General features: G+C 40.1%; 1 protein-coding gene across 3 annotated transcripts in view; it reads left to right on the top strand.

Moving 5' to 3' along the window:
• Positions 1–2,665: 2,665 nt before the first annotated feature.
• The window catches only part of KIF25 (kinesin family member 25), a 41,380-nt gene continuing 28,510 nt past the window's right edge, over positions 2,666–15,535 (top strand). Inside the window, exons 1-5 of one of the 3 annotated variants that reach the window (XM_077781757.2) lie at positions 2,666–2,841; positions 3,658–3,723; positions 7,491–7,607; positions 9,507–9,645; positions 14,423–14,526. In XM_077781757.2, coding sequence (XP_077637883.1) covers positions 2,767–2,841; positions 3,658–3,723; positions 7,491–7,607; positions 9,507–9,645; positions 14,423–14,526 — 501 coding nt within the window. In that variant the 5' untranslated portion in view covers positions 2,666–2,766. Of the gene's footprint in view, positions 2,842–3,657; positions 3,724–7,121; positions 7,245–7,490; positions 7,608–9,506; positions 9,646–10,253; positions 10,493–14,422; positions 14,527–15,535 lie in introns of those variants that run through there. The other 2 variants (XM_085575504.1, XM_085575506.1) reach the window with 2 other exon arrangements.

Below are 15,535 nucleotides of genomic sequence, written 5' to 3'. Positions count from 1 at the left end.
TGGAGCTGGGACCTCTTGGGTCTTGTTGTCTCCACCTCTGGAGTTAAAGTGAAATGCTTCAGAAGTATTCAAGACAGTGCTTACTTAATAGTATCCAAAGATTTGTAATGCAGTGACAGATTTTATAATCTACCTGTGGTATTTCATTGATGCTAAAATTAATAGAGTTAAATGTGGATAAAATTCTATGAAATTTCTGGCCCTGAAGTTCCACAGAAGGATCTATAATATGGCAGGGTCTTGAATTTGCAGTGGGAATATGGGATCAAATTGATGAAAGTTGGGGAAAAAAAGATTCTTCAAAGTAGGGAATCAGTCTTAGAAGAGTGTGCTGCCTGCCAGTACACCAGTCTGGCAGTCTCATTTAAAAAAAAAACAAACTGGATTTTATAATTCTTTCTCTCCCAGGTCTCACCATCAGGCTGTTTCATTCATCAAGCAAATTCTAAGTTTTGAAAGTAAAAGGAAAATCCATAAGATTTGCTGCTGTTATGAAGAGTCACACATCATACTGAGATTTTTTTGTTTTCCTACTGATGGGACAATTTTCAGTTCTATTTGACCGTCAGAGGTGCATACAGAAATTACAGGAATAGTGGGTGCTCAGTTTTAGGTTACTACTTCAAAGGGTGCTAGTAAGTTAAGTCTTGTCTGTTAAAGCCTACAGAAACAAGATCCTTAATCTCTTTAATAGTGGGTACAATCCACAGTAAGGGAGAGATCAACTATTACACTTCAGAGGTGAGACTTCTGGGATGAAGCTGAGTTTCTCTGGAAAATAACATTGTTCTGACTTGATTGCTGCTGCAGGATAAGCATTACATATAAAATCATAGCTCATTGTCAAGAATTGTGAGTCACACCCTTCAAGCAACTAAATCATCCTCCCCAAAATAGCTGATGTTGATTAAAATCCTGTCTGCCTTACTTAATGCCAACATCTTGTAACATCCACACCATTGCAGCACTTTTGAGTGTTTTTCAGCCTGTATCCATTTGTCAGTTCTCATTTTTCCATCAAAGTAGAACTAGTTGCAAGGAGGAACTGCTGAGTTACACTCTTGTGTGCCAAACCTAACTGCAACCAGCCAGATGGGTCTTTTTTTTTTTTTTTTTTAACAGTTTTAACAGAGGCTATAGATTGTAGTAACTTGTTGAAGATGCAGGATCCCAGAAGACTGTGGATAGAGCTGCACAGTGTTTGGTTTGGTCTATGAAAGATGGACAGTACCTGGGTTCCTTAGTAAAGGAGCACTATCTCTTTTGTGCCAAACATAGATGGATTCACTGCTCTGTGTCTTCAGATTTTCTACTGTCTGTAAAAGAGCACATTTACCATGTTCAGTAGAGAGTAACTTGAGACTGCTATTTTGCAGAACTGGATTCCTATGTAATTATCATGCTGGATTTGGTTTTTAAAAAAAGAAACCCAAATAACTGTAGTGCAAAAATAGTGCTATTTCCCACTTCCAAGAAGCTGACATCTGTATCTGGTATACTTATGTATTTTATAGCCAAATAGTATAATGACTGCTTTCAAGACCATGTAAATCTTTCAGTGCAATACAGTAGAGTACCAAGTAATATTGGTAATGCATGTCACATTTTCACCTTGGAAACCTCACTGTGAGACCACCCGCCATAATCTGGATAAATAGCTTCTGCTCTGGGTGGCTTCTCAGGAGTCCCACACGGCCTGAACCCATAAGCTTTGTGCTTGTCCTACGACCAGCCCTAATGGCAGCCGTGTTCACAGTTACTGGACAGACTCTGTGCTGCATCATCCAGCTCAGCGTCAAAGCAAGGTCAGCTACAGCTGCTTGACTGGGGCTGGGTCTAATCAGGGTTTGAGTAGCTCCAAGGATGGAGACTCCTCCATCTCTTTGGGCAGCCTGTGCCAGTCTTTGACTATCCTCACACTATCCTTAGACTCCTGCCTCTTGTCCTGGCCCCTGGGCACCACAGAGCACAGTCTGTGGTGTTCATACTCTCCCATAAGGTATTTCCTCCAGGCTGCACTTCCCCCAGGACACTCCGTGTAACAGATGTTCCTATCCCTTAATCTTCTTTGTGGCCCTTACAGCCTTAGCCCAAAGAACACATCACCAACTGCTTTGGGGGGAAGTCGTGTAGCCAACATCAGAGCTCTCAATTCTGTCCTTCTCGCCCTTTACACTGATGTGAGGTTTGTGCCCCTGAACCCAGGAGCAGGATAGACTTACACCAGCCTTGGGAGCTCCAGGCTTTCCTTCTGTTCCTGCACTCCCTGTCCTAGTGCCCTAATCCTTGGCCGTGGTCTCTGAGATCAGGATGCTGCAGGCGGAGGATCCCAGCCCCATGGATAATGGGTATAGACCTCTGAGGTCACTTGTCCACCGGAGCCGCAGGGGGAGGATCCCAGCCCCATGGATAATGGGTATAGACCTCTGAGGTCACTTGTCCACGGGAGCTGCAGGCGGAGGATCCCGGCCCCGTTCCCGGCTCAGCCTCCCTGCGGGGGGCGCGCTCGGTCACGGGCGCCCGCCTGGCCCCGCCCCGTTCCCGCGCCCTGCTCGCGGATTGGTTGGCTGCCCTGCCACTCAGGGCCGGGGCGCGGCCGGCAGACGGTGCCGCTCGCTCAGCAGGGCGGGGAAGGGGCGGGGCCGTCGCTATGGCAGCCGCGCTCCCGCCCCAGACGCGTCCCGCGTTAAATCCCCGCCGGAGCCGGAGCGGGAGCCGGGGCCGGGGGAGTTCTCGCTCCGCCTCGGCGCGGGACCGGGCAGGACGATGCGGCCGCGCCGCGGGCTGGACTCGAGCTCCGTGTGGGCGCAGCGCGTGCGGCAGCTGGAGCAGCGGCTGCGCGTGAGGGGGCGAGGGGCGGGGCGGGGCCGGGCCGGGCGGGCGGGGCGGGGCGGGGCGGGGCGGGGCCGGGCGGGCGGGGCGGGGCGGGGCGGGGCGGGGCCGGGCGGGCGGGGCGGGGCGGGGCCGGGCGGGCGGGGCGGGGCGGGGCCGGGCGGGCGGGGCGGGGCGGGGCCGGGCGGGCGGGGCGGGGCGGGGCCGGGCGGGCGGGGCGGGGCGGGGCCGGGCGGGCGGGGCGGGGCGGGGCGGGCGCTGCCGAGCCCGGCTCCTTGCCGCGCGGGCCGCTGCCGTCCGGCCGTGTGCGGCGGCGGCGGTGAAAGCAGAGTGCCAGAGCAGCGAGCAGCTCCCCTTCCCTCCGGCCCCGCTCCCGGGAGCGGCCCTGTGCTGAGGGAGCGTCTGGCCACGACGCCGCTGAAGACCTCTCATAATGCTGCTGCACGTGTTTATGCATAAATAAATAAAATAGTGCTTTTTTAAGGACTACATTCTGGAAAATGCCGGGAGGAGGCGGTTTCGCAAAGCGAAAGCGCTCTAAGTTGTGTACCTATGAGTTCCTACACAAGCAAGCAACATAACAGAAAAGATAGAAATAAAGGAATATTAAGCGTTTATCCTAATTTTTGCATGCTCGTATATAAGTACTGTTGTGATTAGGGGATGGGGGTGGATAGTCCATTGATCTCGTAAGTTTGAGAAACGGTGGAATATGGTAATGACAGCTAATGATCATTTAGCAATATCACAATGAAACTGTATTCATTAGACTCATATTCTTTTTAATTTTCATTTTTGTATATTTGGATGGGTTTTCTTCCTTAGACCAAAGAAGAAAGAATAGTTGTCCTAGAAACTGAAAATGCTGTCCTTCATCTGAAACTTGCAGAGGTGACTATTGTTTTTTTGTTTTTTTTTTCAAGAAAGAATTCTTGTGGAAATAGGAAAAAAGGCTCTGAAATCTGCCTGCCTCTTTTAAGGTTTTGCCCTCTTTGCCAGCTGGGAAAATCTATGAAGGGTTAAGGCTCAGCATCTCTTTCTTTTCAAAATCACGAATAGTAGCAGTAATGACAGGCTGATTAAGTAGCTAGAAGTCAGCTTGAATTTTAATTTTTGCTATTGTTTTAAATCTAGAAAGCTGAACTGAGGGAATGACTCTGGAAGCATTAAATTCTTTCTTCTTACAGGGAACATGTTTGTCTAAAAGACAATGGCAGATTTTTCAGGAATACTTTTTAGAAGCAGTTGGAATGATGCTTTGAAAAGAACTGTTCACAGAGTGCAGGAGAGACATTTCATTAGGAGTAGACTTACCAGGAATGCCTTGCTGCGTGTTTTCAGTACTGGTATTGTTGCACATATGCCTTGTCACACAGCAAAAGCAGTAACTGGATGCCCTCATTGCCTTATATCCTTCTACAGAAGCATAGGTTATTCCTAGAGCCTCACTGAAATAAGGAGCAGCCTGTGATAATGTTTGGGGCCTTCAAAGTGGGGGGATTTTAGGAATTGAAAGAATTTTGAATATAGATGTAGGCTGCTAGAGCAGAGCCAGCTGTGAGTATTAGTGGTGAAACAAACTGTTGGCCAAGAGTTTCTAATCTAGGCTGAAACATTAACTGGTTTGGTGACCTCAAGGAAGCCATTTGCCCTCCCTGTGGGGTTGCTAACACCTGTGGATAAAAGTGGGTTTAACATTTTTCAAAGTCTAACTGGAAACAGGTGGTATATCTGAAATGAATTTTACTAGATATACAAAAGAACACTAATTTATTCTGTGGAAATGTATTTATTGTCTTTGTTCTTCTTTACAATATTTATTGAAAGCCTTAAGTATTTCAGCTGATTATTTTTTATCCTCACAAGCACATGAAATAAATTATTCTAGTCAGTAATGTATATCAGGCGAAGGAAGGAGTTGTCTGTGTATTAGTGAATGAAGCCTTGTTTTTGAAATAGAGCACTGCTTCATTTTCCAGAAGAAATGGGCACCTCCAGACACAGGAGAAGTGTAGGCAGTGTTGTCACCATCAGTCAGAAACAATGTCAAATGAAATCCTTTGCAATTAACCTTGCACTAATTGTTCTTGCACTGATTCAGGCAGTTATTTAAATACACTTTAAAAATGTGCCTCTTATTGGTTAATTTGCCCCAGCAATCTGAAAATATGAGCTGAACTGACATCTATGAAATAGTTTTACCTTAATTGAAGACTCTCTATTAAAAACAATACTAATTGAAATGAATACTATTTAAGGTTGTGCAATATTCCACCATATGTCTTAATATTCTACGAGCTATGCTGGTGAGAAAAGCTACTTACCTTGACTCTCTATCCCTGATCCTTCAGATCTGCCAGTGGAGCTGCCTGAGTGATTGAGCTGTAACAAGTTCTGTCACATGGACCAGGGTTAACAGAGGTCTCATTCTTAACTTGTAAAAGCTAATTGGATCCATTTTGTCTGGAGCGAGCTGGGAAGCTTTGGAAACAAACTTAGCAGGATTGCCATAAATTAGGATTTGCAGTGTAAATGCTTGTCTATAGGTTGCATCAGTTATTAAAATTTCATCTCCTATAGACCTTCCTTTACATCCTTGAAACAGTGATGAATTTCAGCACTTCTCGTGTATTCTGCGGCCTGATATATTGTTATCCCAGCAGCATACTGGAGGGGTTGTTACTGCACACAGGCAGTCAGATTTCTAGGTAGACCTCCTTTTGCCCTGCTTTTTCCTGTTTGGAAGTCTGTTTATCTACCTGCATAGCCCTTGCTTTTATTAGCAGTCTTTGAGGTTCTAACCCTGCAGCCCTCTTTACATAAAGCCAAGTCTGCCAGAATGGATCTGATTGCAAAACTGAGACTTCACTTCGGAGAACACTCTTGAATAGTTCTGTTCCACTTCTGCTTATAATAAAGTTGACTGTAAAAAGTTTTAGTCCATTTTTTGCTTCTATGCTCAAGCACAGATTTGCAAGTGCTGGCCTATGAACAACTCTGGTGAATGTTAAAACTATTTTAGTGGAGAAAACGCCAAAATCAAGGCAACATTTGCAACAAAGATGAACTTTACAGACAAAGTGATGCAATGACAGTAGCATTGAAATTTCTGCTTTTATCTTAGTGTTGAGAAATATGGAGGTCAAGGGGAATCTGTGCAGATGGTGCAGATTAGGTGCTAAAAGGAGGTTTTAACTACCCTAAGCTTACTTAATAATAAGGCTTGAGTACTGCAATTGTTTATATACATATACCTAACTTTTCACAAAACATGAATTTTGGTGCACTACTAGTGTGCATTTTTGTGAAGCTGTTTGCAAATATTGCATCTGAGTAACGTGAATCTTGAAAATCCTTATATTTTCAGAGCATCTAAACACTGTATAGAATCAATCTCAATATCTGGGACCTTAAAGCCTGTAACAAAAAAAAAAAAAAAAAAGCAACCTCTTCCTGCTAAGTGAAATACTTTTTTTTTTAAATACGATCTGTCTTTATTCTAATAGCTTCAGGATGTTGTACTGTTTTTGTCCATTTCACCTGTAGTTAAAATGAAATTAAATGTTTGCTTTTTATCTGTTATCCGATGTTTGGAATTGGATCAAATCCATTGTGTGAGTAGGTTTAGCTCTTTCATGTCTTTTGTCTCTTCTATGCTTTGCTAATTTAAATAACAGGGAATTACAGTCACAGAATATATGGTGTGAATAAAGTAGGAAATAAGTCTGTGCAAGAGACAAGTGCATTTCAAAAATAGAGGCAGTTGATGCTGGTTAATGAATGGTAGATGTGAACAGGTGGCAGGGGAAAATAGCTAAAGTTGCAGCTCATTTTAAGCGCCAGGACTGTCAGAGAATTACAAAAATGCATTTTTTAGTGTTATGCAGATTCTTCCATAGTGCAGAATTTCACAAGAAGTCTCTGCCAAGATCACTCTTCTTGCATTCATGCCTGTAAATATTTAAAATTGCATTATTTCTATTTTCCTTTTGATTTCAACATCTCAAAAAAATTATCAAGTTGACCATAAAAATTGCTTTTGCATAATAGGTAAGTTTAGACTGTGAGAAAGCATTCTTCTCCACAAACTGTAAAAATTGCTTTGGTTGCTGTGATCTCTGAAGATCCAGAGTAGGGCTTTGTTGGCCCAGCATGGCACTATTTCAGCCCTACAGATTGTAGTGGAGTTGGTGTTGTCAGGGGCACAAAGTTGGGGGCTGTGTATTAGCTACTACTTCAGGACTTCAGCAGTTAACACGTTTGTTCTGTTTCATGTCCTTCCACAGTGCTTTCTGCATTAAATCTCATCTCCAGAGACACTTAATCCAGCTGTGTAACCAGCCCTTTTCCCTAAGTGAAGGCACGGTTTTTAACCTTTTAGATCCACCTCAAGCATAAGTAAGAGGATTCAGGTACTGCAGAAGCATTTTAGTAATCTGGTGCTCAGGTGTATGACCCAAGAAAGTAGAAATTTGTGATCTTAGCCTGTTGCTATGAGGTGATTTTTCCCATAACTCAGAAAAAGGTAAAAGCAAAGAAATTAAGTATTGGCAATATCCTATGTTATCATATAATTGAATTACCAATATTTAAAGAGGAAAAAGGGGACAGAATGCCATGAATGTTTTAAGTGATATTTTGTGATTTTTTTTTAATAGTATCAAGGGTTGGCTGGAAGAAGCACTAATGAAGTATTGCAGCTCTATGCTGCTCATGGCCAACAGATGAAATTTCAGAGGAGTTCTGTTGTAACCCAGCTGCATGAAGCAATAAAGGTAAAGGCATTTTGTAATAATGTAGACATAATCAATGCCCTAAACATTTACGTGCTTATGAAATATAGCAAACCCCAGAAAATTGTGTGATATGAATCTGATCTGTGGCATTATTGTATTCACAACAGAGCTTACAGTGAGGTTTAACAGTGATTTCATAGTAGTTTTGCCGTAATAAGCTGCAAAGCCACCTGAGAGGCTGGTAAAAGTGGATGGTCCTGAGCTCCAGGATCTTACATATAGGATGCTATTAATACCTGAGACAGGTATTTTTGTAGTCAAAACTTTAACCTTTAAACTTTAATCTGTCATACAGACATCCTTAGAAACAGTAATTGTGATATACTTTACCCAAATAGGCAAATCCTTTGAAAAAAGCATTTTAGAGCCCCACTGATTACTATGGGTTCTCTGGCAGATCTCACAAGAAGAGTAGTTTGCTGTATGCTCACTCAGGTTTTAATTTTCCATCAGAGAAACTGAAATTGTTCTCCTAGTGCCAATACCATAATATTTGCCTTTGTTGAAGTACTTATTTGTGAAGTTGCTCCACAGAGTAGTGAATTCCTTTTATGGACACTACCAAATATCAGCTTTTCTCAGGGCAGCACCAAATGCCTGCATAAAATGACCAAAAAGTATCTCAGGAAAAAATCTGATTCTTAACAGACAGAAGGATGCAGCTTAACTGGAGCATTGTTGGACTAGATGATTGTTGTAGGTCCCTTCCAGTGGAACTATACTGTTTTACTCTAATGATAGCAGTTCTGCTTTGTAAATTTTGTAGTAGTATTTTATATTTTTGATTAGCTGGAATGGCAGAACTGCTTGTGATGCAATACCAGTGGACTGAGGTAGTAAACCATCAGATGCCAATGAATACTAGGAGGGAGCAAAGCCCTCTAAATAAAAGTCTAGATGAACAGCCATCCTATACCCATAATAACAAAAAGATACTCCTTCCCATTTACATTGTATGGCTTTTAAGAGTGAGAAATGCAATTATTTTGTCCCTTTAGTTTAGATTGCCTTTTTATCATTGAAACAAATTAATTAATTCCAGGTCAGTACCACAGTTAGAAAAATAAAATGTCACAGAATATGTAACACCTTGTAACACAGGCTGACAATGAAATATCATAGTGTTTCTGTGATATAAGGTATTGCTAGGTTCACCTTAAAGATGGTTTTACATGTCCATTTCAGGACTTGGATTTCAGAAATCCTAAACTAATCCTGAAATCAGGTAAATTTGCTTTTATTTAGGTGGACTTGTAAGTGAATACAGGCTGATCTTACAAACAACTAAAAGTCTCATAATGTATATTACACTGAATTACATACATAATACAAATACTTATCTGAACAACGTCACTTTCTGTTTTGTTTGGTTTTTTTTTTTCAAAAGACATCTGTTCTCATAGGAAGACAGAACTAGCCTATACAAGAAATGCCTTGAGTGAATCCTAGCAAATACCTTCTGATCAATGTGTGGAAAATGAAAGTAAGGGATATATGGATCACAATTTTTCATTGCTAATTCTGGGTATGACTTAAAAGTGGACAGAGCCCACACATGCTCACACATACTTATTTTTGTCTGACGAAATAACAAAGAGAATTGGTTTTACCTGAAGCTGTGTTATAGTCAAAATTGGTATGATAAAATAACAAGGATCCATAAAGTTTTGCTGAAAATTTAGGAAATTACATTGCTAAATGTTTTGCAGGATCCACCTCTAAACATACTGAAAGATATTCTTTCAAAGGCTTCCTTCCATCAAGTAGAGAGTTCTTCCTGCCTGTGATGTCTCACCATAATAATTTGGGTTGTTATATTGATTCTTCTTTACTGCTGGTTCTGTGCCTTTATAACATATTTTTCTTCTTGCTGAGAAGAGGCTTAAGCAAGACCTGAAGAGCCTTCATTCATTTGCTCTTGAGCTTTCAAAAGACTTTCAACGTCAAAGCAAGACTTGTCTTTACCAAGTTCTGGCAGCAGTCCAGGGGATACAGCTGCAGAATGAAGCAATGCAAAGTAAGGCTCATTGCACTTAGATTTCAAACATGTAACATCAACAGTGTAATTGTTCAATGTTACTAATGTTAAAAGGTTGAGCTTGATTTTTGAGAAACATGTCACTGAAATTGTAGCATTTGTTTCTTTTGACATTAAATCATCAAGCAGTTCTGAAGCATTAGAAGTACAAATAAGTCTGCAGAGGTTATGACTGATAATTTGAATTTGTCTTCTGTGTGGATTGCAGCTGCTATTAGACTGCTGCTGAGTTGGCTCAGCTGTAACATTTTTAAACTGAAGTTCTCAGGCTTGTTATCTTGGCTATTTTAGAAGAGCCAAATAAAGAATGCATTGCTTTATAAAGCTGAAATTTGTTTGCTTTTGACTGTATCAGGAAAGGACTTGGCTTATTTCAGAGGTTTCTGAAAATACTGCCTGAAATTAGGATAGACTGGATTTTTAATATTTTTGTGTATTTATAACAAAAAAAAATTACTTTAAAATCAAAAACCAGTTGCATCTGCTGGACTGTAGATAGTAACATCACATGTATTGCTGTTCTGGAATTCAGGCACTTCCCTGTTCATATATACGTAGGAAAGAGCCAGTGCACTGGTACACTCTGCCCTCATCCCTGAGGATTAAGTGCATTGGTCCTACACCTGGATCCCATGGTGTGGATCTCTGCACCTGTGTTTAATAGCCTTGATTCTGGTGAAGTTCCTACCAGGCCTGACAATCACATGACATGTGCAATGCTTAAATTGTTTGATGTGTAGCAACCTGGTGAACTACAACAAATACATAAATTTACAATCAGAAGCCCTTTGTGATGCTCTGAAATCCAAGTGTCACCATTTAAAAGGTATGTTTTCTTTCCCTGAATTATTTCTTTTTGAGACTGATTTGGTTCCAAAGGGACTCCTCATGTCAATAGCAACAAACAGCACTCTTGGTGATGGGTGTTTACAGAACTTATTCCAGTATGTTAAGCACTAAGTTATAAATAAAATTTATTTGATTACTATATTATTCTTATAGAGAAAATGTTCCTTCAAGGAAAAAAATCCCAAAGTTGAAAATTAACTTTATCTAAAAAGTAAACTTTTCTCTTATTGAAGCAGGGGGCTAAATGAACAGATATGAGATTGAGTTTGGCACTTGAGCTATTGTGGTGTAAATAAATAATAAGCATTCCTTTGGAAGCCTGGCAAAATTTCATTGACTATTCTCAATTTGCACTTCCTGGTGGATTGTTCTTTGAAATCATAAGCAGGAGAAGCTTCCCTAACTATAACAAAATTAGTATCCACTTTGGTGGATGACTTTTGTTTTCAATTTGGCTGGTTTTCAGTTGTCTGTCAAGTGTTTTAGATGGAAACTCTATTGTTAAGGTTGAATATGACCATTGGAATTGCCATCCTTAAATTACATGTAATCTTTTGTAGACAGAAAGCCCTAAGTATATATTCTGGAGACAGTATATATTACCAGTTTAATCTTAAAATAGATATTGAAAACAAGGGAGAAAATTACAGAAGAAACATTTGCGTAGGTAAATTTCAAGGTTGTAGTTGACATGCAACAAGCTATAAAACTTTCTTATAATAACTGAGTGGTCCTTTGCTTAGAAATATTTATTCACAATCTGAAAACCAGGCTACTGCCACCTTTCCCACAGAATTGAAGCAGTCACAATTCATAATAGAGAGAAGTGCCCATTATTCTGTTGTTATAGATCTGTTTCCCTCAGGGATAAAGCTGATACAATTTTTGCTAAAAATATTGGCCACCAAACTGCAAGTGATACTACTGAAATAGATGCAGTAATTCAGCAGATTTTTGGAAAGGTAGGAATTCATAAAAATTTAAGATTAGTTTTTGGATTGCTTTACCATGCAGATTTTATCAGAAAGGGGAAATTGTGGTGACTTATATGCCTAGTGACTTAGATATGCTTTGCAATTCTGGGACACTTCCTCCCTGGGTGGGAGAAGATTAAAAAAGGAGCTTTCCCATTTTGTCCATGTGCTACCACCTATGTTCTTTGCTTTTGTTGGAGAAAGTTGAGCTCTGCACTGTGCTAATGACTTGTCTTGGTGGAATGTGAACTACCATCATCTTTTAGCCTCAACTCTATAGGTGACTTTCACCAGCTCCACTGCCTTTTGAGAGCATTTCCCTTAGTATGGAGTAGGGAAGTAGGAGCAGTACTTGGATCCAGTAACAAAAATATTGTAGCAGCCCAAAAAATATTCAATAGAATGGTTTGGAAGAGATCTGGAAAGGTCATCTATTTTCATTCCCCTTGCAGTGAGTAGGGACATCTTCAACTAGATCAGGTTCTCAGAGGCCAATCCAACCTGACCTTGGATGTTTCCAGGGATGGGGAATCCACCACCTCTTTGCACAGCCTATTCAGTGTTTCACCCCCCCACACTGTAAAAACTGCCTTTCTTATAGCTGATGTAAGTCAACCCTCTTTTAGTTTAAAACCATTACCCTTTGACCTATTACAACAGGCCATGCAAAAAATAATGTTACAGTGTGGAATATGAAATACAGCTGAATTCAAAAGAAGTTTTGGTATTAAATCTATTGCATCATAGCTGCTTGTCCTAGAAGACATGATTAGATTGATCTTCTTTTTAAAAATGGACTCTAGACTGATAGGGAATTATGGGGACTGCTACACATCCATATCTCAAATGCTGCTCCTGTTTTTCATGTCTCTGTTATGGACCTTTCTGTTATGTTTGTGAAACTCTTTGTGAAACTACACACAGAACAGATCAGGGAGCTGAGCCAGGAGAGAATTTGCTCAGAAGGAATAATTGCTTTTAGACCTTTGTGTGACTGAGGAAGTAGTTGTGTGAGCACAGCAGAATGTCTGGTGCAGCACTGAAGGGGGAGGGAATAAGAAGCGTTGGGACTGTCCATTGAAGGAGGGGGACTGTAAAGGTCACAGTCCTGAATATGCCTGCAAGGCATCACAATTTTTAGACTGATGTTACTGTGATCAGTAACATTTAAACAGAAAAATTGTTGGCATTCCCAGCTCTCAGAAAATTTCCATATTGATCAATGAATGGGCAAAGGATGGGGAAAAGGGATGTCTGTAACGGTTACATTCATGTGGTAACTACTTTTCTTGCTTAATGAAGAGTGTGTTATTAAAACATATGTAGCCAATGTCTACCCCTATGTTAAGGATATAAATGTAACTCCTGCATAGCTGGCATCTGATGCCAAGCAGAAAACTAGGAAAATGTTAAATGAGTGTTTATACTTCTAAATGCATAACTCTACTTTCAGAAAAAAAAAAAAAAAAAAAAAAAGTAGTTCAGAAATAATTTATGCATTAGGAAACTTTTTTTCTTTCATGACTGGAATAATGGAAGAGTACTCTCAGCATCTATTGCTTTACCTTACTGCTTGTTTCAGAGACTTGGGGAACTCAAAATGTGTGTACACAAATACGTAAATAAAGATACTTATTGTGGAAGTTACTTAAATAATAAATGGAATATTACTTGTATAATCAATGGAGTCTAACCTTGTGTTTTAAAAATTACAGTATAATTAGGGGTCAGTGACTATAAGTGGCCCTTCTGAAAATTTATGGTAACATATTAGCATGAGGTTCTCCAAACGAAAGTATGCTCATGTTACTCCACTGGATACTCTTGCTGAATGCAAAAGAAGGATTTTTCCTAGTGAACCTCCCAGACATTTATTTCCCAGTTATTAACATCATGCTTCCCCTGCATGCATGCACTTGTGGAGGAACATTGTGAGCTGGAAGTGAATGGCATGGGTATTAGAAAAAAGAGATCTGAGAAATCTCTAGTGAACACAAATGTCCATTGAAATTATCTGTATTCAGTCTATACCAGAGAGATTAGATTGTATGTGTGACCATGCTGAGATATTAAGTCTGCTCCTTGCTCTGCAAGGTAGCACTTATTGAGGCTGGTGGCCATCCAGCTAATTCAGCTCTCAGACCCTGGTTTTGACTTCTTGATACTCTACATCTCCAAACTGCTCACTAATTGCTGGGGATATCAATTTCCCACTGGGGTTCCTAAAAGCTTGCTTTTTTGCACAAGCTTACAGTTGCATAATGTGTCTTCTGGGCTGTTTTAGGCCTGCTCAGTGTTAATGAAAATAAAATAAATGGCTGAAATAAAACCATTTATGAAGTTAGAAGGCTTTTATAATGACCCATATAAGTCTTCTCAGTTTGGTGAAAGAGACTCCCTAGGGTTCAAATTATCCATATTTCCTATGAATTCCTCATGGAGTGATGGACCCATCTTAAAGGGGAACCTTACAACTGTTCTAAAGGATTAGTAGCACTGTGAGGCTAAGGGTAAATGACAGGTTAACGTCTTGTAAAGTCAGCCCACATAAGTCTAATAAGTGCAGATGTGGTATGAGCCTTGCAAGTGACAGCCCCATCTAGCAGCAGGCTGCTTCAAATGTAGGTTTCAGGCTTTGCTGGCAGGTAACATCACTCTGACTAAACTGAGACATTTGAGCTGCCTTTAAATATCTTACATTATTGATTGCTTTTCAAGACTTCACATGTATAGTTGTGGTAATAATTTGTAGCTTCACATAGCAAGAACTATGATGAGATTTATCACAGATGTCTATTAAATCAGAAACTAAGCCTCCTAATTGAAATTTGGTAGAAGTTGAGAGGGTTTATGCTTATATTTCATGAGGTGGTACCAGACAATTCCTTTTGTAAAGTCATGTAGTTTATATCTCTGAAACTGCTTTCTTCTAGTGTTTCAAATAAAAGCTTTTGATCTTGAGCAGTCTCTACAAGAGGTGACAGAGAGATATGAGAAAGAAAAGCAGAAGAGGAAGGCTCTACATAACAGCTTAATTGTAAGTATGTTTAATAATAGAACATTGGCTTATTTTGTTGAAATTATTCCCATAATTTCCTCACCAATATAAGTAAAGAATATGTTTCATATGGATATATCACTTGCCTCAGCTGTCTATATATGATGTGCTTATTTGCTGAGGCACATTTGTCTTATAATAAATCCCACTCCTTTCTTTTTACACATAATCTTCCAAACGCTCTCATGTGACCTATTGCCCTTAGGAGTATCATGCATTTTGAATAGTGGACAAAAGTTGAGTTTCTTCATTCTCTTCTCTAAATTTGCAGCTTCTGAAATTGTTTTGAAATTGTTAAAATTATTAACTTGATATTGCAAAGTAGTCGTCTTTTATTTTTCCAGATATCTCAAGCTGTATCCTGCTTGGCCATTAGTGATGGTTCATTTGGGATTATTTTTTTCCTGTTTGTACTTTAAATTTATTCTTCCTTCCCTCCCCACAAGTTTTGGGTTTCCTGAATCAGGACCTGATTTTTAGAAACACAAGCCTCCTTCAAACAAAATTTTTAAAAGTTTTTTTACCTGGGACAATGAATATCTTTGTTAAAAAGTAATTACCTTCTAAATTTTGCTTTGTGTTGCATTTTGTTGAAAGGATATTCCCCAGAGCAATGGGGCATTAATACCAGTGGTCAATAGTCCTCACAGCCAAGCCATGTTCAGTCATACAAAATGAGAAGAACTGATCACCAACAAAATGGAATAGATAAACAGGTCTAAAATGGCCTACAGTGAAAAATCAGCTACTGGCTTTTTAATCATATAGGAACACTGGAGAGGAAAATATACAACATATTTTATATTCCACATCTTCCTCAGCACTGGTGAAAGAGAAATCGAGTGTGTAATGTTGTCTGTTGAGTTAATACAGTCTGAAAAAGCTTGTGTAAGGAAGAAGGAGAAAAAGGAAGGGAAAAATGGCTGAGGGTTTTTTTTTGTCCATATGACCTAGAGAAGGCTATACAATTCCAGTTCTATGAAGAGCT

The sequence above is a fragment of the Lonchura striata genome, chromosome 3 (genome assembly GCF_050655825.1).
Source record: "Lonchura striata isolate lonStrDom1 chromosome 3, ASM5065582v1, whole genome shotgun sequence".
Classification (NCBI taxonomy): domain Eukaryota; kingdom Metazoa; phylum Chordata; class Aves; order Passeriformes; family Estrildidae; genus Lonchura; species Lonchura striata.
Note: the sequence above shows the minus strand (reverse complement) of the source record. Positions and strands in the feature narration are given on the sequence as shown.